The sequence below is a fragment of the Anarhichas minor genome, unplaced genomic scaffold (genome assembly GCF_050575085.1).
Source record: "Anarhichas minor isolate MPS153535 unplaced genomic scaffold, ASM5057508v1 ptg000029l, whole genome shotgun sequence".
NCBI lineage: Eukaryota > Metazoa > Chordata > Actinopteri > Perciformes > Anarhichadidae > Anarhichas > Anarhichas minor.
The window spans coordinates 2,158,996-2,182,239 of record NW_027466475.1 but is presented as its reverse complement, the minus strand read 5'-3'; the positions used below and the strand labels follow the sequence as shown (position 1 = coordinate 2,182,239).

The window sequence follows — 23,244 nt, the reverse complement described above, 5'->3', positions numbered from 1 at the left end:
ATGACTTTGCTTTATGATAAATGACCTCCTCGCCAAATGTCTGTTGAATGCCGGCTCTAATTATCCGGTGTAGTCGTCTGTAATGTGATTCCTTGATTCATAACGAGGTTATCGGCAAAGGCTCATTTTTTATTCAGAGATAATTAAGAAATTTATTTTTATTTAGTTTTTTGCAAAAATATGACCTCTTTCTAAAAACTGCATCTAATCTACACCACAGGGCTCTAATATGTGAAGTAGAATTGTCAGAATGTGTGTATTATATATATATAAATATGTATGTATATATATATATATATAAACATCGAACAAAAAGTTCGGAAATTAGTGTTTGGTAGATTATTTCTCTGTTGTAACAATGCTTCTTGGCAATACATTTTATACCGTTGGAAAGCCTGTTCATTTACCTTTCAAACGGTGCCCCATCTGTAAGGATCATGTATTTGTGGGATGAGCAGCACAGCTGAGTATGTGGGTTGAGCCCATGAATAAATCTTCTCTGCCTGAACATGTGGAGGAACGTTATGTTCAGCGATGAGTCCAGATTCTGCCTAAGGAAGTTGGATCGTAGGGTCAAAGTGTGGAGAAGACGGGGAGAACGCTATGCTGATTGCTGCACCGATAGAGTAACACCTTTTGGTGGAGGCAGTGTGATGGTGTGGGGCGGCATCTCCATCACTGGAAAAACGAGGCTCGTCTTCATTGGAGGCAATCTCAATGCAGAGAGATATCGAGATGAGATTCTGCAACCAGTGGCAATCCCATTTCTCCACAGTCTGGGACCGAACTCCATCCTCCAAGATGAAGACGCTCGCCCCCACAGAGCGGTTTATCAGAGACGACCTCCAGAATGTGGGAGTAGAGAGGATGGAATGGCCTGCCAGCAGTCCTGACCTCAACCCAAGTGAACACTTGTGGGACCAGCTGTTCGTGCCAGAGTGACCAACACAACCACGTTGGCTGACTTGTGACAAATCCTGCTTGAGGAGTGGAATGCCATCCCACAGCAGTGTGTGAGCAGGCTGGTGACCAGCATGAGGAGGAGGAGCCAGGCTGTTGTGGCTGTGTATGGTTCTTCCACACGCTACTGAGGCTCCTGTTTAAATTAATAAATTGTAAAATTGCCAATATGTCTTGTTTCTTCCTTGTTACTGATAGACTTCAATCATCCAATGCACCAAACAACACCAAACAAGAGTCAATAGCAACAGCAGAATACGCTGTTTGGCATTGGCAGAGAAGATTTGGCAAATTTTTCATGGGCACAACCCACATACTCAGCTGTGCTGCTCATCCCACAAATACATGTTCCTTACAGATGGGGCACCGTTTGAAAGGTAAATGAACAGGCTTTCCAACGGTATAACATTTATTGCCAAAAAGCATTGTTACAACAGAGAAATAATCTACCAAACACTAATTTCCGAACTTTTTGTTCGATTTATATATATATATATATATATATATATATATATATATATATATATATATATATATATATATATATATATATATATATATATATATATATATATATATATATATATATATATATATATATATATATATATATATATATATGTCATGTAATTAATCTTCTGCATCATCCTATAACAGGAGATGACATTCCACCTGTACGTGGCGCCGCAATATCACGATGTAAGTTTGTACGCAACATCGATGTACAAAGCTAAAATTACTTTAAATCGTGTTTTTTTGTGCCAACTTTTTTCCAAATTATTGCATCCTGCAGAATCTGTGTCCATGGCAACGACATAACGGTTAAGGTCAGTGAAGGATGGTTGTGATTAATACAAAGGTTAGAACGTGTCTGTGATGAGACACCAACTCCAGTCTCCTGCATTAAAGTCAGACACCCACAGTGTCCAAAACTTCCTTCATGGGTAATAAAATAAATTGACCGTTTGCTAAGCCCCGCCCCCCGCTGCTTCTTAGTCTGTCAGCTGTCAGAGCTACATCACCATGGAGTCCACACTGTCACAAACTGCACTCCCAGAAGACATATTTTCTAATTCTTTGGAAAAACAGAAAGGTGATTTCAGAGAGAGTCAGACAGAAGGGATATGATGATATGATATGCATTTCAAGGAAATATCCAGGATGTCAAACTGATCCTGCTGGGAAAACAGGTTAAAAAGATAAAGAGAGAAGCTGAAGTCTACAGATCACATGTCAAAGTGAAGCACTTCACCTGGAGATCGAGACAGAAGACAATGAAGGAAACACACTGTTCCTGTGAAGCTCTGTCGGTCTTTATTCTCTGTTACAATCATTAAAAAGCCAAAGCAGCTGTATAGCATAGCAGTGCTAACGCTAGTTAATGATGTAAAACACACTCTGCTGATGTTAGCTCCACAGGTTTTTAAGTTGAAACATAATGTTTTAGAAACATATATCTCCTTCTTACCTCTGGTTACAACCTAATACAACGGTTTGTATGATATCTTAGGGAAAGTGCATCCTTTTTCGTGCGTTTTCCTACGAAAGCCAGCAACACTTGACATGCAAACTGTTTTAAAATAAACTTCTGAAGAACATCTGAATCTATTGTATGAGAGTCTATAGAGCAGAGCCGGAACGAGTCTGTGTACTTAGCGAAGGGTCATTTTTAAGGTAGGCCTACGGATTTTGCAAAATGTAGGTTACTAAACTGAAAACACCCTCGGATTTACATATTCTCCAAAGAATCTTGTTGCCATGTTGCAGCATGTTTGTCCGTTTTAAACTAAACGTGTTTAAATGGTTTAGCAGCATTGGTGGCTTTTGTTGCTGTCTGTTTGACCTTTTTGTTTCTTACTGAAGAAAACAGGGCTGCTCACGAGAGACTGACATCAGGAGACAGAGCGCTCTCTCCAGCCACTCCACCCACGGCCTTCTCTAAATAAGTCCACTGCTGCTCCAGAGCTCAGGGTCACCGCGCTGTGCTCCTGTGCTGCAAAAAAAATAAATAGAAACATCGGCCCTCTCATGCCGGTTTTTACCTCCTTTGTTCACTCTGACAAATAGCTGGAGTCAGACCTTGCCCGTGGCGGTGCTTCAGCACTAACACAAAGTCAAATAAACCAGGGAGAGAGGTCTGGGCATCAGAGATTATGAAGTGGATGATGATGTACTGTATGTTTGCTCTCTGAGAGGACAAAAAAGGGTTTCAAGCAGTATTGATTTTGAGAGAGACGGACGCGTTTTCGTCTCTTGGTTTTCTGATCGGCACTCTGCTGAGTCCAAACCGTTTCCCTCGTGGCTCTTAATCTCCTTTGTTACTCTTTCATTGCCCATAACGTCAGCGTGTCCCTCTCCAGCAGCTGTTGTCCGTCCGAGGGGGATTTAAACCTGACGTGGTAATATCTAACATTCGTCTGTCTGTCCCTACTCCGCCCACACTCAATCCCTTAGTGGCATTATTTCCTGAGATGTTTAATAACTCATATTTGCCCAGGCTAGTTGACTCCGAATACATTCTAATACAGCATCAGATAAACATTGACCCTTTGACACTCGCTTGATGAGGCCGCGTTAGCAGACATGCCCATCGTTTGCCATGTTTGGCACCAGCAAACAGCTCCTGTGTAAAACGATCCCTCTGTTGACATTTCCATCAACACGATCAGGATCCCCGACGGACCATGAATTATGTTGTGCGCTTTTTGGGATTGTTTGTCTTTTTTTCAGAATGGCAACTTACCAATGAAACGGTACCTCAGATTGTACACATGCAGCTTGCAACCTGTTTGTTTTACATTTAAATTCTTTAATTTAAATGTAAAACAAACAGGTTTCCTGACGGCTTATGAAACATCCACATAAAGACAATTAGAAGAAATATCCAGTTGACAGAGACAAAGATGAAAAATCCTCGAACAGTAAACCGGATGCTTCTCCTCCTGCTGCTCATTTCCATCTCTATGAACAACCCTGATTACATTTAGATTTTAACATCAGCACCGAACCCCCGAAATCATAAATATTTATTTACTCCAATAAGGAGTAATAAGAAATATGCCCTGCTTCATATTCAGGCAGTCATACTTCAAAGTTCAACCGTGGACTTTCTGCAGCCCGTGCCGCTCCACTGGAGCAGGTGAGGCACGAGTGCCTTGCTCAAGGGCAATATGTTTAATATGTGTGAGTGAGAGGAAAGTGGCTCATTTACATTAGTTGATTTACAACATGCACAACTACAAAGAGATGGTAAATACCTGCATGATATCTGTTACTCCTTCACTTGGAGAAACACTTTCAAACATTTGAGATGACTGAAAACTGATCAGCAGCAGATCCACAACCCCACCTCTACTGTCGCCCGAGATAAAAAGAAATCTCACTGTACTCACCTCCTTTTGTTGCCCCGTACGAGCTGAGAAGTATCAGGGTGACCTGCGTGATAATCCCCCAGACTTTTTTACTCCAGAGATCCATGGTGAAGCGGGAGGATGCTGCAGAAACAAGCCCAGCCGGGTGAAGGAGGGAGACGACCTGCCTCTCCTCTCCTCTTTACTCCACTCCTCCTCCACACTCTCACACTTTCCGGATCCCTGCTTGAATGTTGCACTTCTGTGTCCGCAGCGCTCACCAGCATCCGCCCGGCTCCACGGCAATGACAGCAGAGGCTACTTTCTGTTCAGCTGCACTCTGCAGAGTGAGAGGGAAGGAAGGGAGTGAGGAGAGAGACTCTAGGAGAGAGAGAGAGAGAGAGAGAGAGAGAGAGAGAGAGTCTCTGCTGTCACAGCTCCAGTGAAAGGTACGTCAGTCATTAAAGAGGACTTGAAGAGCCTGTGCTCTGCCAGAATCCTTCAGCAGAAGAATCCTTCACCCCCCCCCCTGCAGGCGACACCATTCTGCTCCAACAATGTTTGAGAAAGAGTCGTCTCAGGTCCCATTAGGCTCCAGTCGGCTGCTCACAGTTTGTTTGTCATCATGTAATGCTGCAGTTCAGGTCCGGTGGTCACGGAAAGGAGCCCCAGCACGGTGACTCAGTCACTGCAAATCAATTGAAAGTATCCCACTGGGAGAGAATACGGGAATTAAAATGACTATTCAGAAGCTAATTGTAGGTTTTATCGGTGCATATTTCAGCCCTTTTTAGAAAGTAAAATATAATGAAATTGGCTGTTTTCTTCCTTTCAAAACTGAAATTACAATCTTTATTTTGTCAAAAAGCCGAATAAAACATTGTGACACTGAATTCAATACAGGAAACAAACAGGCTCATTCATAGTCACAGCGTATAAACAATATGCAGTTAAAGTGAGCAAAACAAATATTTCAATTTAAAAAATAAAACATCAAAATAAATTGGAAACAAAAACATTCGCCGAGAGTGTTATTCTCCAAGTCCTTTAGAATTGACTTGAATAATAAATTAAAATGAGTTCATTCTGCACCTTGTTTCACGTGGAAAGTGCAGGGAGGAGAAAGTTAACAGAAGATCCTGTCTTTGCAGACATCCGGTGGTTGAACTGCTCGTCTTGCTGCTGTGATGTGGAGATGTCACTGTGTGCTGCGGTTACAGGTTCAGCAGAGCAAACCTCTAGGAGGTCGAACTTGAAACGTTCAGAGACCGTCTTCCCAGAACAAAAGCAGGAGGAAGGATGGATGGGCCATCGTTGATTTTAACACTCAACATTATTTTAAAAATATTTTTGAAAGCATGACCACGATTGTTCCACAACCTTAACCAAGTGTTTACTATTGTACCCATGATGATGAAGGTATCCTAACCTGAAAGAAGTCTACCCATCATCTACCAAAGTGCTTCTCTCATGTTACTGCAGCAGGGTCAGACAGTCTGCCCTGCTCAGTCCTGGTTCTGGTTCTCCCGTGCCTCCCTTCCCTCCAGCGGGTCCAGCAATACGTCCTGGGTCTCCAGCAGCGTGGAGTCGGTGTCGGCTCCTAGTGGGAACCGATGGAGCAGAGAGGAGAAGCTCTGCTCCTGGCAGGACGAGTAGATGAGCTGAGCTCTGCAACATAACGGATGCCATAAAATCCACTTGATTTAAAGGGATTTATGACCAAATGTTCAGTTATTTGTTATTTATATGAGTGTAGTCTTATGTATTAGCTAATATATTTAAACACAATTTACATGGCTAGAAACAAACTAAAAAATGACATTAAAATGAAAGAAATACATTTCAGTTTGTATTTTTAAAGAGAGAAACTTTTTCCCACCACTTCGATCCTTTGTGATTGAACAGGACATGGAAGAGAGGACGCATGCTGTGTCTCCTGGATAGATGTTCTTTCAATACGTCTGGCACAATCGCTTCACAGTCATCTATCATTTGAAAACCACCACAAAATAAGAATAGGAAGGTGAGAGAAGTAATTTCTCTGTCCAAATTGGGTTTCCACATACCATACTGTGTAAATATCTCACTTCTGCAGAGTGAAGAGAGAGATAATGCTGCATTCAGGATGATCACGGTTAATATTACTACTCCTGGATCATGTCACTGTGCTTGTTTTTATCTGCCGTGATGACTTGATGACTTACCGTGCAGCCTGACAGAGACGTCAGAGAGGCCTTTCAGCAGCAGAGAGTCGGGCGGCATGTGAATGAGGCAGGAAACCAACGTCTTCTACGGGATTCAGTTTGAAACCTTTCAGAAAGCAGATAGAAACGTGTGTGTTTGGTGCGTCCGTGTGTCGTCCAGTGGAGACAAAATCAGCGAAAAGGCGACACAGAGCTACAGTAAGACAGTCGTGTCTTTCATCTCTGGGGTTTGCGGATTGTCAACATTTCAGAAATGTTTCTACTCACTTTACTTTGTCTCACTTTGTCTGGTGAAAAGATTTTCAGTGCAACAGTAGATTAATACGCAAGCTGACAGCGGATATTTGGATTCAAAACATTGACTCAGTATTTGCGAATAATTCAGTGTCTAGATACTGATGTGGAGCTGAAACCATCCGGTGGACTCAGCTTCTATTTTATTTCTGGTAAGTTGGACACTTTACTCCAAAGTGTCTCAACAACTATTGGATGGATTGCGATGAAATTTGGTACCAACGTTCATGTTCCCCAGAGGATACATTGTAATCACTTTTAGAAGTGTAGTGCCTATGTGCAGCCTCATAGAGCCGCTAGCATGTCTACAAAGTAATTGTTTATAAATGCATTTGATGGTAACGTATCTTCATACAACGCTTCGTTTGATATATTTCGAAAGGTTTTTTTGTTTGTGAGATCTGTGCAAGCCCATGCAGTGTTCAGGTAACAACACTACTTGGTTTGTGTGAAATATAAATAACATTTGAAATAATAAATAATAGGGTGCAGAAATACGTCAATGTTAACTTAAGGTTTAAGGACATGAACAGCAGTCTAGTGAGTCAAAGTGGATTTAGACGCATCTATCGATCCCAACCTGCTCCCTATGCTACTTTATCCCTCTTTACATTACGTCACCTGTCCAGTCTCGTGATTACGTGGATTATATTTGAATTATTGAGCATTATTTTCGTAGGTATAGCTGTATGAGAAGCTTCTTGATGGAGTTATGCCTGATGTGCGCAGTGACAGATTCCCTAATAACTACGGTACACATTCCTACAATCCCCAAGCATGCTGCTATCACATGAATAAAACAGAGCTATTGCAACTTTTTAAGAAACATTTTCCTGAAACAATGCTTGCAGAGGTACATTCAGCATCCTGGCTATTTCGTGTTCTCACGCTGCCCATCACTTCCTGAGATCCAAAGTATTTTTTCCCCTGACTGGAGCATATTAAATAGTATCATTTGCATATAAGTTCTTTAAATAGTCACAGCTGTCTGACAATGTTTTAAATATTTCTGCAATTTGGAACTTCTTTTAGCTCAAAGTTTTGAAAAAGCCGCAGAGCAAAATTATGAGTCACAGTCACAAAATAAAATGTGCTGAAGGGCCATGACGTCATTAAGCATGAGAGTGAGTCCTCATGCTTATAGGTTCATTCTGCAGGAGTTTGAAATGTCATTACATCAACTTACAACTTTTATTGTGTAGAAAACAAATTGCTTTAATTTAATCCGTTTCATTTTTTATTTAATTACATCGTTGACAACTGAAACAGCTGATGAACTACTTTGGCTTGTTTTAAGTGAAACGCCTGACTTTGTGTTGACATTGTGTGTTTTTTTTAGTAAATTGTCTGTTTTGCTTCGACTTTGTCACTTGGCTTTGCAGCTGTAGTCGAGCCCCTCCACAGCCCCCTGCCAGGCCTCGTTTTGTATAACTAATTTTTATTTTGCATACCAAATGAAGGCGGCCAGTGACTGATGCACTCCCACTCTACTTCATATTCACAACACCTGCTGCAAGCTGTGTCGGCCAAAACAGAAAAGACTCTTAGTTTAAGAGGTGAGCTGGGATGTTTAAACCTGACGGGGAAAAAAATAGACAGAATTCGTTCTCTATCCACTGGCTATGTTGAGAAAAGGTGAGAAAAGGTGATCGTACTATTGGCTGTAAACTGTCAGACGCGTCTCTTTTCATATAAACAGGGAGAAAGATTACTTATGGAGGGTGGATGGGTCAAACAAACAGAACTTTCCAACACTTTCAATCAGCCGACCAGTATATGTGAAGTTCATGACTTATTCTACTGTTTTAAAATAATTTGTATGTTAATCTAAACCCAACCGTGATGTTTTTCATAAATCAAAGTGGTTGCCTAGAAATGTACTTGTTTCCCTGATGGCAGTACGTAATTTTACCACATTACATTTAATCATCAAAAAGTATAGTTTGTTAGAAATGAAGTATAACAAGAGAGCCATCTCACTTCTTTCTCATCACTGTTAAGAGTTGCACATGCAGTACTGATCGGGTAACGTTAGCCGTGTGCTAGAGCTAGCAAAGTGACAGCAGTATGGAGACAATATTTTACACTGGAAAATCCCACCAACAAACAGATTGGATCTGTGTTCAGGTATCGGCATCGATATCAGGAAGGAAAGAAATACTGTCGGAACACAATTTAAAGCGCTATTGTACTCGAAAAAAAGCTGTCAACCGCTCCTGTTTCCAGTGGTTATACACAGACTCCTGAACATTTCCGTGTCACTCTGCAACAGTTCGTATGATATCTTACCAAAAGTATTTCTGCTGGTTACATGCATATGGTCTTTTCAAAATAAAGTTCCGTCTTCAGAGGAAACTCAGGTTTAGGCAACAAAACCACTTAGTTTGAGGAAAAAATATAATTTGGTATAAAATAACGGGAAATGCCATTTCGGAAATAACGTGAGAAAAACATCAACGTTGACTTCTCGTTTCACACGGGGAACGAAGGGCTGAAAGATCTCTGGTTGATGGATCCATCCACCTTTTACGGGCTTTATACTTCCTTGTTTACGTGAACAACTACTAAGTATAACTACTAATGCTGGATGAGACCAGCCTGCAGTCTTTTACAAAAAAGAAAAATGAGATGCTAATGCTCAGTCTTTGGTCACCTTGAATATGAATGATTAACCTGCAACAGACTGACTTGTTCACGAGGGGTCTCTGCACAGCCATGCCTTGTTTATTGGGACGCCTGAAGCATTTCCCTCCTACAAAACTGCATCCTCTTGCAGTTTGGAAGCAGGGCTGCTTTTATTATTACTTACGATTCATTGCACATGCCTCTCTCCGAGAACAGTAACAAGCGAGCTCCTCTACATAGAGAGGTGTATGTGCAGCTCTGGTGCTGCTCATTTCACAGAAGTGGCTTTCTTTCTTTCCATTATCGACTCCAGTTTGTTTTCCATTATTGACCAGAAGACACCGTTGTTTTCTTTGTGCCACAGCTGACCTCGGACACTATCTCCTCATGAATAATGTGAAGAAACATCAATGAAAAGTCTCTTTGAAAAACCCATCTGGCCACTCTGTGCGTTTACTTTAAGAATCATTGATTGGTGAGTTTCAGCGCCTTGTTGGAGTTTAGTTTCTCCCTCAACTTGTCTTGAAAAGGGGAGGAAAGCACGTGTACGCATTTTAGGTTGCAGGAACAGACGGCAGCAGCGTTGTGTGTTGGGTTGATGAAAACACAATGAAGCCACAGAGATGTTAGCCGTGGCTGCATTGAATTCACTTCTCTTTGGTCTTATCTCCGTATCTCTGCGGCTCTCAAGCATACTCTCTTATTTCATTCATTTATTTATTTCCTGATTGTTTCTTATGGTTGTTTTGGAGGTATAAACAGGCAAATAAATCTGGAGGGCAAGGCTGGTGAGCAGGTGACAATGGAGTAACGAGAACAGATCAGGTTCAGGATAGGGTTTGAGTTCAGGATGGCTCTAAAGGAAAGAAATGGGCAACATAGCAACTTGATCTGGCAATTGATGAGGCGAAAGAGGGCTGGTGTGTGTATTTACTGCAGAGCTGACGAGTGAAAGTGGAAACAGGTGAGCAGGTCAGGTGAGTGGGACAGGAGGGAAAGGGGTTTCTGCAAAAGAGATGAAGGAAAGTGGAAACAGGCGAACATGTGGAGGAGTCAGGTGAGCTGGAAAAGGCAGGACAGGAAGTGAACGGGCCTGGGGAGGTTTGGAGGCAGAAACTGACACTCAAATGCAACTAAATCTCATCGGAGTAAACGTCTTTTCAGACAGAGTCTAGTAATTCATTTTCAACAACAGGCAAGCGAAAATAATAACGGCAAAGGAAAATAAGAACAGCCGGGTATATCTAGTCTTTTGTTCCTTCAGTAGTTCGACTTTTAAATAAGAGGAAACAAAGCACCAGCACTCGCATATCAACTAACTTCGGGCAAAATAAGATATCGTACGAACCGTTGTATGAGGATATGTTGCACCAGCTGCAAGATAATATAAAGAAACCACACATATATAATATAGAATCAGATTGATAAATGAGAATATACACAAACATAAAAACCTGCATTTTTTATATTATTTTGGCGTTTACCCACAAAACGCTTGTCTTTCCACACGAGGAGGAGTTGCTCTGAAAAGACTTACTTTGTATGTCCCCGCCATATTAAACTTATTCTGGTTGCATCATGTTTGACCTGAACTTTCTGGAAGAATGTTCATGCAGTGGCCAAAAATCGAAATGTAGACGTCACTAAAGGTTTCTTGTATTACGGTAAAACACCTAACCACTGAACCACCATGAACAGTTTGTGACATCAACTCAAACAAAAACTTTGACTAAGTGACTGCATGACTAGCCAACGAGCTGTCTTACTGACTGACTCCTACATTTCCCTCCAGACAACTCACGGTCGATGTCTCCTCGTGGCTTTGACCTCGGTGGGCAGCAGCGGGGGATGTGTGTCCTTTTGGTGTGTTTAGGCTGAGCTGGGCTGTTTTTCTGTGCTGTGGGGTATTGACGGGGTTGTGAAGCATGATATTAGGTGCAGGTCTTCGCGCCGGGACGCCTCAGAGCCTTAACGATCCCGAAGCATCGCCGACCTCTGGACGGTGACTGACAAGAGCTGCTCAGCTGGAAGAAAATGCAGCTTTGGGCCACGACAGGGGGAGTCGGAGGGCAAAACTGCTGTCAGAACACAGATCTCTGAACAACACGGGACATACTGTAGAGCACACACACAACCATACTGTTACGACCTGGCTCAAAGGCTGCAACATAAGGGAGACAAGACGAGTGATAAAAGTAATAAATCGATCGACCGAATGAAGCGGCAGCCGTGTCAGCCCAGGCGAGTCGGAGAGGAGCGAGGCGCCATGGTCAGATGGTGCCTCTTTATAGCTGGCACTTCCAGCAGTCTCAGGTGTGGCTCATCAGTGGCGGATTAACATCCTGCAACACAGAATAAACAGCATCCAGGACACAGACCCTAGTGGAAGGGAGGGGTCGTCACAATACACACAGTGTCCCTCATTAGTGATGGAATAAGATGGGTCACCCTGATTGTCTTCGTGAAGATTCAGTGTCACACGATTTAAAAGCTGTGTCAAGCTTTCTTCAGTGTGGGATCTTTCTCTTTTCTCCTGCAGATTTAGTTTCTTGTGAGAATAGAAAAGTTTGAAATATGATTGAACTAGATTCACCTTTGATTTGAAGACAGATGAGCGTCTTACAGCAAAATCAGCTGCTGAAATAATGAGGAAGTTAGGAAATACTTTGTCTTTTTGTTTGAGTGGTTTCTGCCTCATAGGCCGCCCAACCTGCAAGAAAGCTTTTTGCATGCTTGTGCACGTCCACATGCAGCTTGGGCCCTTTTTATATGTTTCGCCCTTGAGTCCCCCCCCGTTATTAACTCTAACTTTACCCAAATCATTTCTGAAGCAGCCACTCAGTCACCTCTTATAGTAATATTCCCAAACGATGGCAGCACTCAGGGTTGCATTCATTCATCATTTTTGTAGAAAATTATACGTTAATGCATTTGTTTTTCTGAGCAGAATGTTAAAACGTGTCAGACTGGTGCTACTTCTACTTTTCATATCTCATTTTTTGTTTTGTTTTTGCACAAATTGAAACCAGAATTACCAGCTTGTGGTTGTACGTCTCCGCCAACCAGTCAAGTCGCAGTTTACGTCCACGTCTGTCCAATATGTCGTCACTTCAATCATTTTATTCTATAAAGACATTTCTGTGAAATTGTTGCTGTGATCTTTGACCACCAAAATCCAATCAGTTCGTCCTTGAGTCCAGGTGGACGTTTGTGTAAAATATGAAGAAATTCCCTCCAGATGTTCCTGAGATATCACGTTCATGAGACTGGACGGAAGGACGAGAAACGAGAAAACACAATTCATCGGGCCGCAGCTGTCGTCAATACGGAGGCGTAAAAATAGGCAGAATGAATGTAATCAAAGTCTGCTTGATATATACTGTGTGTATGTATGCATGTATATATATAGTCCAGCTCATTTCAAAGACAAGAACAAACTTCCTTCCTCTTCACTCTGCTGCAGTTTGTCGGTGCCATTTTCTCGTTAACGTCTTACAATATACACGTCAGACAGATGTGATCAGTTTCCACGAACACCAGTGAAATTGGTTTAAAGATTGATCTCGCTCCGTCTGACCTGTATCTCTGTTAACAGCGTTACATTCAGTCGGTAAATCAGTCTCAGTGGTGACCTCTGACCTCTGCAGTAAGTCTGTTCGCTGTGCAATCATTCGGTGAATCTCACCCCACAGATTTATTTTCCTTTCTTTCTCGTCTGATTCAGCAGCTCCATAAATATCCCACATCTCTGGCTGTTATTCCATTTCTCCGTGAGTTGCCGCACTAAATTTACGATGGCGGTAAAAAAAAATAAAAATCTCTCTGCAGTTGCTCTGCCAATTTCTCCAAACAGCACGAATCACTGCTGCCCCGGCTCAGAATCTGGAGCAGGGCAAATTTATGACCGACACATAGATAACCTCTGCTCTCCAGCCCACTCACCGTCCACATCCCGGCTAATCGTTCTCTCTCTGTCTGCCTCGATTCTTTGTCGCCATGTCTCTGTTTCGCTCTTCTTTTTTTTCAGTCGTTTCCTCATTGTCCTTCTTGTCTGTCACTGCCAGCATCTGTTTCCTCTCAGCCAATCTTCTGCCGACAAGACCAAACTGATTTCTTCTTAACTGCGAGGTAAAATACAGCGAGGCCTTATGCGCATCTGGACATATCTGCAAACATCACACCAAAAGAAATAGAGGTAGACATCCTAATGAGATTTCTTTAACAAATCTCCACAACTCGTGGGGACAGCAGGCTTAGCAGGGTATTCCAGACGTCCCTCTCCTGCAACAGCTTAATCCAAACAAAGACAACAAAACCTTATATTTCTTTCCCACAACTTCAATGCCCAAATGGTCGGCTATATGCACTTAATGATCCTTTTTGAAGCCATCCACAAATGCCACCATAGACACCTCAAAAACCTCTGACAATGAAGCCATAGTTTCAAATGATGGATACAGAAAATAATGTGTTCGATAAGATATGCACCTCCAGCAAATCATCCCCCCGATTGTCCCCTAGCTGCCAAACCAAAGCTTTGTGTGGTTCTGCAGCAGGTGAATTAAGAAGAGCAAACCCAGCAAGTTTGTAAAGCAAAAGGCGACTCACAAAATCTTGTGGATGTGCACCAGAGATAGCTGTCCGAAAGGAACTGTCGGCTTACCGCTCCCCACCACTCTACAAGAAAAGAAGTGACACAATCGATAGAGGAAAGCGACCACCGAACAGAGAAATCTCTGTAAAACAACAGAGTATCTAACTTGCAGCACCAAACAGTGGTGTCATGTGTGGAGAATGTGTTGTAAAGGTGTATTACTAAACTCCAGCAACATGACCAAACCAAAGAGAAAAGAAGCAAAGCAGACCAGAGAGACACAAAGCTGCAGTTGTGTCTTGAATGAACTAGAAACACCAGGACCAGGTGTTCCACGTCACCTCAATCAGCCAATCAGCCAATCAGCCCGCTGCAGGGCAAAGAGGAACAAAACATGGCAAGGCTGCACATCCTCACATTTGAGAAGCTCGAAGGAAAGAATCTGTATCGTTTTTTTTCTTGTTATATGACTAAACGTTGTCATTAAGTTGATTATTTGATCTAATGTAATGAAGTCTTTGGTCTGGTTGACGAGATGTGTCATAAAAAAGACTTTATTCAGTCTGTGAAAAGTAAAATCGCTAATTCAGGAAAACAACAAATTCAGGAAGCTCTTTAGAGAAGTTATTATAGTCTGGTGCATTCAAACCTCCTGGCAGAAGGACAAAAGGTATTTAAGATTTTTTTTTTCTTTCTTTTCATCACAATCACATATAAAATATGAATCCCATGTGAGATGGTCAGCTGTTCTCTTCAAATTAAGCACCAGATTAAACTCCTCAAATTGCTTCCTCTCATTTAACGCATTTCATTCTGCATTTGAAGCCGCCCTCCGAGCCCGGCGCCATGGAGCTCCGAAACGAGATCCGTCTCAATCACTCGTCAAGACGTGCACGCTTTAATCAACCCCGCTGTTTGAAATGCCTGCTGTCGGCAGTTTATTGCGGTAAACCGGCGGAGTACGGAGGTGACGAGTTAATGGAGAGCCTATAGCGACGAGAAGGGGATGCTAATGGAGCTCTTTGTGCTTCGGTGGCGTCAGGTTCACCGGGTTAATGAGGTATTACTCGTTTTAAAACGGCGATGGAACAGAATCTGCTCGAGAGGGCTGAGAACGATGCGGAGAGTAAAGAGTGTGGAAGTCTGGAACCATATTATACTATCATAGCTCTCTACTCATCATCTCCAACAGTAACCGCAATTTACGCTCCAGAAACGTCATCAACATGGCCGTTGCAATGACACTAGAAGGCACTCGGCTTGAGGTGTTCAAAGCGGCAAAAAGTCCTGAAGAAAAACTCAACGGCAATGTCTCTTTTCAGAAATCATGACCTGGTTACTTTTTGTTTTTGGTGCTTTCCACAAGCCGAATGCCATCGAGTCGCATTATATTGGAGAGAAGGAAGACATTCGCTACGCACGATATTTCCAACACCAGGCAATTCACACTAACACAGTCTAGACTGATGAAATAAGATTATCCTTTATTAGCCCCACAGCAGGGGGATTTGCAGAGTGGATAGTGCAACAACAAGAGACATCAGTAAACAACAAAACAAGTATAAGAAATAAGAAATCAAACAGTGAAGGTATGAAGAGTAAGTCCGTAAAAAAAGAAGCTAAAATACGATTTAATCGGACTCCGTGGTTGGGTTCACATTATGTGAAACAGGAAAGTGTTGATATTGCAGTTGTATACATTGATATTGATATTGCACTAATAAATAAATAAATGAGTAATTTGCCGGTTTGTTTTTGGGGTATTTTAAGATGATAAAAAGCACTAAAGTAGGAGGACAAGTCTGTCTTTTTGATTTTCCCCTTAACCGAGTTGCTTTTGTGCCGAAACCTGAACGAACCTGGACCATAGCATGTAAGATGTCGGAGAACCTTTTTATTTGTTTATTTTAAACGTGACGTCATCCTGTCCACAGTGGTGTCAGATCAGAAGATGCTGACATTTGTCTTTCCGGACGGCGTTGACCAACAACATATTTTGTCGTTTAATTTGGACGAGAGTTTTTTTGACCAGAAGCAGATCTTTTTTTCCAAAACTCTTCATTGGACGACGCTGTGCTGCTCACTGTTTGTGTTCTGCAGCTTGAATTCGTACACATACATGTCAGTGTTGCACATTGTGTTGCTGCTCACTGTTGCTCTGAAGGTCGTCATGTCAGCAATTTTTCATCTGTGCTGAAACTATTTCTCTCTCTCTCTCTCTCTCTCTCTCTCTCTCTCTCTCTCTCCCCCCCCCCCCCCCCTATCTGTTATAAAGGGAGAGGGCGAGAAGTCAGAACACAAACTTTAATTTTGTGAGACGGTGACACATTTCTACGATAGTGCCGTCGTCTGTGACCTCGACACGAAGAGTTCTGAGTGGTCGGATTGTTTTGTTTACTGGTTTTTGGTTTGCTTATGATTTAAAGAAATAGTCGGAGTAAGAAGCCAAACTCTTCCAGGGAAGCTCTGAATCCTAAATCATGCAATTTGTCATCCGTGTTTATTTATTTTGATTCTGATGTTAAAGTCATTTTCACATGATGAAAATAGGCGAAGCCGTTTTTGATCAGATTACTTCATCTGGAAGTGTGTGTGTGTGTGTTGTATAAAAGTCATGTCCTTCAATTTGTTTTCCTGTAGTAGGACTTTTTTTTTCCATCTCTCAATGGTTCTGCCAAAAACCAACATGTACTTGAACCACTTAGAAAGAGACGAACACAAACAACGGAAAATTGGTCCCAAACATTAAAGTATGAAATCATCAACAAACAGCTTGAATTGAGTCCTTCGTGTCCATTTAACGCTGATAGAGAAGTGGTGACGCAGCCCAGGCTGATGAAAGGATGCATTCAGTCCGGCCCGCGCAGCGAGCCGCCTGTCTCATGTCTTTCTGCCCCTTTTGTAAATTTGTCAATTGTCACTTTTCAGTTCGTCGCTCGCAAGTACTGATAAGGGAAATTGGGAAAAGAAAGGCTTCGATCTCCTCCAAGCTTTAGTAATTATTTCCCTCCCTCTTGTCGTCCTTCAGTTTGGAAGACCTCACACACTCTAAGAGATGGAGGCTCACCAGAGGTTCTTTCTGGGACCATAGATGTTTAGGACCATTATACACATCATACTGTGCATTAATGCAGCCTTTTCCAAAACATTGAACGTTTTCGAATGGTCACCCAGTCTGTGTTTAAATTGTATTATCAGTGTAAAATATATTTTTTCATAAACTTTACACTAGAGTGAATAGGGACTGCTTTGAAAATTCAAATAAGCTTAATTGGGTTAAAATAACTGAATTTACTGAAGTACAGAAGTTAGGTGAGAAATAAATCAACGGCAAGTTCTCGTTTCTCACGGGGCACGAACAGCGGTCTCCTGGAGGAAGACCATTTTTTGTTTGTCCCACCCGCCCTGCTTGGGTTTTTTGTGGGTCTTTTTACTGCCTGGTTCATGATTACGTTGATTACATACATATTGATTTTGGAATATCTAGGAATTGTAGCTTATTCACTTTTGCTGTATGAGGACAGCGTGCATGCCTCATGGTTCACAGCACAGTGCTCTTTCCACACAACCAGCAACATTCCACAGTTTTGATGTCTTTATCTGTTGATCATGTCACAGACTTTAAAAAAAGTTCGTATTTATTTTCAAGACATCTTGCTTCCCTCTAGCATCTCTCTGTGGACAGAAGCCCATCGTCTGTTAACACAAGGCTTTTATTCTGAAATATTTGAAGGACATGTGTTGTGGTAAATGCAGTGATTAAAGCACCAGCTTTTAATTGCGGATTAACATCATTATTTTCTGAATGAGCACACACTTCTTAACTTTTTCTGTCTAAAATAAATATAAATGAAATGAAATGAAACATTCTGGACATTACAAACTCTATAAAGAGAAGTGCTGTCTGTGCGGACACGACCGCGATAGAGATGCAGTAGTTTAGCAGTAGTATGCTCACACAGGCATCAACACAGGCATTCATCTTTAAATGGAGTAAAGCTCACAGAACTTTATTATATTATCGTACCGTCACTAAAGAGTGAAGCATCTAAAGGAAGCTTCTAAAGAAAAGAAAAACGTAAATGTTCTTCAAAGCCTTTATACTTTCAGAGTGCAGTTGCTCAGCGTCACCGTTCAGTATTCTGTTTGTGACTGTGGAAACAGAGACTGTGTCACTTTGGCTGCTCAGCACAATCAAAGCCGATCCAAGAGCTTTGATTACACTTTAGAAACAAAAATTACAGTTTTTCTGTGAAGCAAGCGAACGAGTCGGCCTGCGTCATCGTGACTTAGCTGGTTTCTGTTTGTTCAAGGGACTCTACGATTGTGAAGTTTACCTATCATCAGCTCCTCACACACACACACACACACACACACACACTCACTCACACCTGCTTCAAACCAATCAGTAGTCGCAGCAGCCGCCCGCACTGCTCCATTAGTAGACTATGAAATGAAAGTGAACAGATTCGTACCATGAAATATGGCCAGCAAAGGCCAACAATGATGAGTGCTGAATCACAATGCTGCTAAAAACTAGTCAAACTGAACTATATGTCAAAACTTTGCTTTACACGCTCCCATACATGTGTATATAGAAACGGATGGATACATCACACAATCAAAAACACTAGCATCATATTCTCTTTACCACAGTCTGTGTTCGCCGCCTGCTTCCTTCAGCTCCTCCGGTGCTCCTACGTGACGTGTGTCGCTTCAGCTTCAGGACTGATGCTGTTTCAAGGCAGACAGCTCATCAGGGTGAGTGACAGGAGTGACGTAAGCTCCTGAGGTCAAGTACAACTGGAGGCTCGCATCCAGTGGTTCACGGCAAAGACTTTTGATCATGATGATGTACTTTACTCCTCCCTGTGGACTTCTCTTTGACACTCGTCCTCCACCAGGATGTTCAGAGGTCGCGGTCAGCGGCAGAACAGCATCACTGGAAAACAAAATCAAGATTATAATTGAGGTGACAGATTTGAACGTGTGATATATAGAGGCACCCACCTCTTGATTTCATAAACCTCTCATTCATTCATCACAACTGTTTGCAATCTCAAATCTAAGTTTGGTCTTGTGTTATTATGATTATTGTTAATTTCCTCTCTAACATACAAGCTATCTTTTCAAAATAAACTTCGGTCTTCACTGGAAACTACTCAGTTAGGTTTAGGCATTGACCGTATATATGAAGTGGTTTGTGGACTGCTGTTTTGCGATTTGGCCGTCGCCATCTTGGATTATGGCTGTTGGCATCTTGACTTTTTTGCAACCGGTGAACAGAAGTGACCATATTTGGAATGCGGAGGAGTGAGGTAGAGACTCTGTATACTCTCTGGTAGCGACCTGTCAATCACAGTAAGCCCCGCCCTAAAGCATCCCCTGCTTTATGGTCTGTTTGACTCTAAATGGACCATAATGTACTAAATGAACATCATGCTGTATTGAAGAAGACTTGAAACTAGAGATTGAGACCATAAACTCATGTTTACAATGTTTACTGAGGTAATAAATCAAGAGAGAAGTAGAGTCATTTTCTCATAGACTTCTATACAACCAGAGGAGTCGCCCCCTGGTGGACACTAGAGAGAATGCATATTTTAAGAAACTTCCACATCGGCTTCACTCGGCAGAACAGGAGGTTGCCGCCTGGGTTTAGGCAACAAAACTACTGAGATATGTTTAGAAAAAAAATTGTAATTTGAGTTAAAAACTAACTACAAAAGAATGGCAGTTATGTAACAAATACATCAACGTTGACTTCTGGTTTTACATGGGGCACCACAACATTTTTCTCGGTGGAAGACCAGCTTTATGTTTGACCCATTCACCTCCCCTTCCACCCGCCTTGTGTGGGTTTTTGTCGTCTTTATACTTCCTTTTTCATGATAACGTGGATTACATACAAATTCATTTTGTGGGTTGTGATTAATACCAGAGACCTGCAATGATTGCTGGTTTGGTCACTGTTATAAAATGACCATTTAAGGACACTTGCGTTATAAACGTTATAAAATGGTTAAGAAATTGCTTTAGAAAAGGGCTTTAAAAAACAAGGAATAAAACCAATAAAACATAAGAATTAAAAGCAAACTAAATACTCTTTTTAAGAGGAGCATCATCATGAATATCAGGATCCACATTATTATTTTCTACCGGAGCACGTTGGGAGCAGCTGGCAGATTGTGTTTGATGGCTGCTGCTTCTCTCCCTCGCTGAGCCCCGGAGATCTGATGCCGTTTAATTAATGATTTGATAACTGTTGAGGTGTTAAGAGGAGCGCAGGCATGAAATACGACTACAGGAGGAAGCAGAGCTGTATGCAGGATTTCTCTCCACCTGGTCCTCCGTATGCTCTGTGTCTTGTCGTGTTTCCCCTCTCTCCATCTCATCCCGCTTTCTCTGTCTTCCATCTGTCTCGCTGTTTTACTCAGTGTTCCTCCTGCTCCCTCGCTTTGTCACACACAGACACACACACACACACACACAGATCTCAAGCAGCAGGAGGCAGGATGCGTAGCAAATGTGTTAAGAGCTTGGGAGAGACTTTACTGCAGGAGCTAAAAGGATGAGGGGAGAAGAGTGTGTTTTCTCTCATTAAAAAGCTGTCGTGGTGGCACTTGCATCAGGAGAGTGTCAGCGATATCTGTGAGTCAACTTTGGATGAATAAACACGGTCACACTAACATATGATGACCAACTGTGGGTTTTTCATTTTCCCATTTTCCCGATTCATCCTCTGTCCTTTTGTCCGAGGACAGAGGATGTCGTACCAACATCTCAACATTGACTGGTGCTTGAAAAGCAATGACTACATTTGCTATTCAGATGTTCTACATCAGAACTCTACAGTTGTTTCCTCAAGAATATCTGAGAATGAACTTCACATGAAGGCGAACAACAATAAAGTAAGATCTTAAAGTCGGCTGTTATGTTTCTAGTTCGTGAAGTGGTAGGTTATATGATTGCAGATCATGCACAGTATATATTGACATGCTTTCTTTGTGTTTTGAACGTGGACATCACTCTCATTCCTTCATGTGTCACCTCCCACATCAGCGTCTCCTCTAACCAGCTAAACCACGTTTCTCCCCCTCTGGTTCAACTTTTGCAAATCACATTCCTCTTGGAAATGTTCTTCAGACATTCAATATTATGTCCCACTTGTCTTGGAGGTGTACAAGAACATAAAAGACTGACGTCATGACCATATCTATCTCACATTAGCTGGTCTGATTCTATAATAGAGTTGCACCATGTCCAGTTTGGCTCCGTGTAAATCACGGCACTACGTTACCAAGTATTTGTTTGTGGACGGTACAAAGCCAATTCAAAAAGCACTGAAATACCTGGACAATTATTCATAGCACACACGGCTGCAAGAAGCAAATGTAAACAGCCAGGTGTGCCGCTGAGTGGAAGAGAGGGAAGAACCAGCGACTGCCAAACAACGAGAAGAGGGAAAGAAAGCCACATGATAGGTTATTAAAATTCTTGAATTTGCAGTATGTAAATGTGCATCGGACTGCCCACAGAGTGCTGCCTCGGTTTCCTCATTATATTCAATATTTCAAACTCTATTCAATTATATATACGCTGTTGCATGTTTTTTTAGTGGCTGTGGTGACCGTGTTTAAGAGGATGACACATCCACACACATTCACTGTAGTACGCTCACACGAACCTGAAACCATCCCAACAAGTGTCCGCCTGGTTGCTGGACTCCCGTCGGCCGCTGTGTGTTTGGCTGCTGTGTGTGAAGAGCATCCGTCTGTTTGAGAGGAGAGCTCGTCCTTTGGCTCTTTGTTGTTAGAAATAAATGAATCACAGCTTTGGTTGTTTTTGTCCCATTTGGTGTCAGAAAACTCAGCATTGAAATGTTGATGTTCAGCTTGTTTTAATTGCGTCTGTTTTGAGGTCATGCTAGATAATGCGGTGATGGAGTATTTACTGTACCATGCAACAACGACAACCCAAAATGTTAATCTATTGCTTAAATCCATTGTAATAAAGATCAACACATGAAGACAGGAAGCTTCTGTTGACCTTTACACTGTGTTCTGCTTCATTCACATCAAATGAGTTCCAGTGTTTCACAGAATAACAAGAGAGCTGCAGAAGCAAACGAGCACTCATAGAGAACACATCTCTTGTGAATGACACAATACAATATGAACGTTATCAAATGTCAATAGATTAGGAAAGCGAGACATATTGGGGGATCTATAAGAGCGTATAGAGGTATATAAATCAACAGTAGTTCCTCCCACAAAGAGGAGAAAGGGTATCAAAACATCAATAATGGAGATATATCCTTGCAAAGCTTTCTTGCTGTTTTACTCCAAAAGAATTTCAGGTGATGAAAAAGATAATATTAAATCCTTTTATAAAACAAACAAAGGAGGGCTTACCACATACCGTTCCTCCATTTGCTGCAGTGAATATGTTTACCCATAAGAATGATCAGAAACAGAATTTAAATCACGCATTCAAAATGTTTTTGTTGATATTTATGCAAATGTTCCAAAGCAGGGTTTCATTTGTTTACAGTAATTGCACCAGTTTATCACAACTCATTTGACAATGACTGTATATTAGTGTAAAAAAATGGCTCATTTAGCAACTTCTGCTTCGACAAATACAAAGAATACTCTGGTATCCGTTTGATCTGTGGCAGAGATACACATGGTCTCTGCTCAGCCAGCTTCCTCCGGAGCGTCTCCATCCCCGACGCTCAGGAGGGAATTAGGAGGCTGGGATGCAAAATAACTTTCCACCTCATTACGACCACGCGCTGACGAAAACAGGAGAAGGTCATGATTCATGTAAAAAGACCCAGCACACCTTGATTTTTTACTTAATCGTCTCATTACCTCTTATGCATGAAGTTACGAGAGGGAAAGTTGACCTGAATGGAGCTCCTGTAAGTTTGTTTACAGAAACAGCAGCGTGACAGCGCTCCGCCCGCTCTGTGCTGCATGAGCACATCTGCTGTCAGCTCGTCACTGCAAACAAACGCTTGCGTGGAGCTGTTGTGACGGGACATCAAGTTGAGAACACATTACATGATTAATGTGTTTTTACATTTCATCTTACACGGATGATGACTGCCACGTCTTTCCGATCAAAAGAAAGTGACCACGAAGTTTTTAAAGGGTTTCTGTGTTTTGGATTTCCTAATTATTCAACACAATATTCAACACAAGTGCTTTTA

General features: G+C 41.9%; 1 protein-coding gene across 1 annotated transcript in view; it reads right to left on the bottom strand.

The window, feature by feature from the left end:
• LOC142964048 (contactin-associated protein-like 4) overlaps positions 1-4,440 on the bottom strand; it is a 61,576-nt gene extending 57,136 nt beyond the window's left edge. Inside the window, exon 1 of the mRNA XM_076104168.1 lies at positions 4,353-4,440. Within this exon, the coding sequence (XP_075960283.1) occupies positions 4,353-4,437 (85 nt within the window). The 5' untranslated portion in view covers positions 4,438-4,440. The remainder of the gene's footprint in view (positions 1-4,352) is intronic.
• Positions 4,441-23,244: the final 18,804 nt, after the last annotated feature.